The sequence below is a fragment of the Scylla paramamosain genome, chromosome 23, assembly GCF_035594125.1.
Source record: "Scylla paramamosain isolate STU-SP2022 chromosome 23, ASM3559412v1, whole genome shotgun sequence".
In the NCBI taxonomy this organism is placed as follows: domain Eukaryota; kingdom Metazoa; phylum Arthropoda; class Malacostraca; order Decapoda; family Portunidae; genus Scylla; species Scylla paramamosain.
The window spans coordinates 8725486-8727985 of NC_087173.1; the positions used below are offsets into that span (position 1 = coordinate 8725486).

The 2500-nt window shown below is 39.6% G+C and overlaps 1 protein-coding gene across 1 annotated transcript in view; it reads left to right on the top strand.

Moving 5' to 3' along the window:
* Positions 1 to 2500, top strand: part of LOC135112110 (hemicentin-2-like) — a 51026-nt gene that overhangs the window by 21002 nt on the left and 27524 nt on the right. Inside the window, exon 4 of the mRNA XM_064026099.1 lies at positions 1553 to 1686. Within this exon, the coding sequence (XP_063882169.1) occupies positions 1553 to 1686 (134 nt within the window). The remainder of the gene's footprint in view (positions 1 to 1552; positions 1687 to 2500) is intronic.

A 2500-nucleotide genomic window follows, 5' to 3' on the forward strand; every position in this document is an offset into this window, starting at 1 on the left:
TGCTGTTACTACTTGTACCATTATTATGAGTAGTGTTGGTGGTGTTGGAAGTATTATCATGTTAGTGTTGTTAATGTTGTTAGTGGTACTGTTGCTGCTGGTACTGCTGCTGCTGCTACTACTACTAGTACTACTACTACTACTACTACTACTACTATGACGACGACTATTACTACTACTATTATGACGAAGGCTGTTATGACAACTGGTGGTGATATTACAACAATTACTATGCTATTATTGTTACTTCTACTACTACTACTACTACTATTTACTACTACTACTACTACTACTACTACTACTACTACTATGACGACGATGACAGAACAAAGAACCTCACACCTCTTGTACTATGAATACACACACACTCTCCTTTCCTCACACACCCTTGTTTTCTTTGCACCCCCACCCTCTCTCTCTCTCTCTCTCTCTCTCTCTCTCTCTCTCTCTCTCTCTCTCTCTCTCTCTCTCTCTCTCTCTCGTTCATTCATTTGTTACTTTCTAACCCTTTCTCTTTTTCTCTTTCTTTTTTCCCTCCCGTTCCTTACTTTATACTTTTTCCTCTTTTTTCCTCCTCGTTTCTCTGTCTTTTATTACTTAGTTTCTTCCTATTTTCCTCCCTTTCTTTCTCCTTTCTTGCTTCTTACGATATGTCTCCTCTACCATTTCTTATCTTCTCCTTTTTTTTATCTTTCTCTTACGTTTCTCTTCTTTATCTTGTCTCTTTCATATCTTCACCCTATTCCTTATTTTCTTCCTATTTATCTTCCTTTCTCTCCAGTTTCTGCTACTGTTCCATTATCTCTTTATCCTTTGTCCTTCCTTCTAGTCTTGCCTCCTCCTTATTCTCTTCCTTTCCTCCTTTTCCCTTTGCCGTCTCCTGCTCCTCTGCCTCTCTCTAACCAGTGTCTCCTGTAGTATCTCTGGTTTTTCTTCTCATTCCATTTATTTTCCTTTTTTCTTGGTCTTCCTTCTGTTGTTCTCTGCTTCCCTTCCCTTGTCTTCTTTTCCTTTGTTTTTTATTTCTTGCTTTGTCTTCCTTTGTCTTTGGTTATTGTTTTCTTCTCTTCCTTGTTTACTTTTCCTTTTCCAATTGGTTCTCTTTTCTTTCCTTATTTTTTTCTTTTCTTGGTCTTCTTCCTTTTTTTTTGTTCTTTTCCCTTATCTTCTCTTTCATTTTGGTGATTGCTTTCTTCCTTTTCTTCTATGTTCTCCCATTCCCATCTCATTTACCTTCTTAACTTCCTCTTTTCCTTCCATGCTCTTGTTGTTCTTTTCTTCTTTTCCTCTATCGTCCCTTCCCTTTTGTTCTTTATTTCTTTCCTTCTATACTTTATCTTTCCCATCTGTTCTCTTCTATTTCCTTTTATTCGTCATCCACTTCCTTTCCTGTCATCATTTACTTCTTTTATCTATCATCCCTTCCCTTTGGTTCCCTCTTACCATCATTTCCTCTATCTTCTTGCCTTCCTTGCCAACTTTACTTCCTATTCAACCGCTAACCTAACTTGCTCGCGTCAGTCTGTAGCCTAACCTTCTCATCGTCACACAGTCGTCCCCGTGGCGAGGCTGAGAGCGACTGGGCTGGATGGAGACAACATAACAGTGAGCGAGGGAGATAACGTGAGCCTCGTGTGCCACCTGCAAGCCAACCCCAGCGTCTACAACGTCACCTGGTTTCACAACGTAAGTTAGCTCAGTCTCCCCCCTGACACCTGCTGCAAGCGCCGGTACCCCATTTTCTTTATTTGGTTTTCATTGCGGTGGATGAGAATAGCTTGCCCCGCGTGCCAGCTTAGGGTTAACTTGTCCATTTTGTGAAATTGGAGTGTGCGTCATGTTTGTGTCTTTATTTGGCCCGTGAGCTGGAGGACAAGGACGAGGAGGAGGAGGAGGAGGAGGAGGAGTGCATAGAGAAAGTGAATGAGAAGACTAGACTTTTTTGTGACTATGTTGATTTGAGTAGTAGGTTTTAGGATTATTTAAGGGAGATACACTACTAAAATGTAATGAAAATGAAGGAAAGGAAGAAAGGAAAATGTGAAATGTCTTTATCTACGCATGAAGAAGAGGAGGAAGAGAAGTGCAAAGAGAAGGTAAATGAGGGAAAGACTGGACTTTTTAGTGACTTTACATTTATATTAACAACTTGTAGGAGTATTTTAGGCATGTACAATACTTTTACTAATAATTATGAAGGAAAGGAGGAGAAGGAAGAGGAGAAAAAAAGATAGAACACAAAGGAAGACAAAAGGAAGAACAAACAATAGGATGTCTGTCTGTGGAGGAGGAAGAGGAGGAAAATAAAAGGATACAAAAAAAAAAAAAAAGCGGGGAACAAGAGGCGATAGTTTAATTAACTTAGGTTAGGTTAGGTTAGGTTAGGTTAGGTTAGGTTAGGTTAGCTTAGGTTACCTGTTTGTGAAGGAGAAAAAGGAAGGAAACAGGAAGGTAAAAAGGAAGAGGAGGTGAGGAAGATAATAAGAGGCGACGTTTTAAT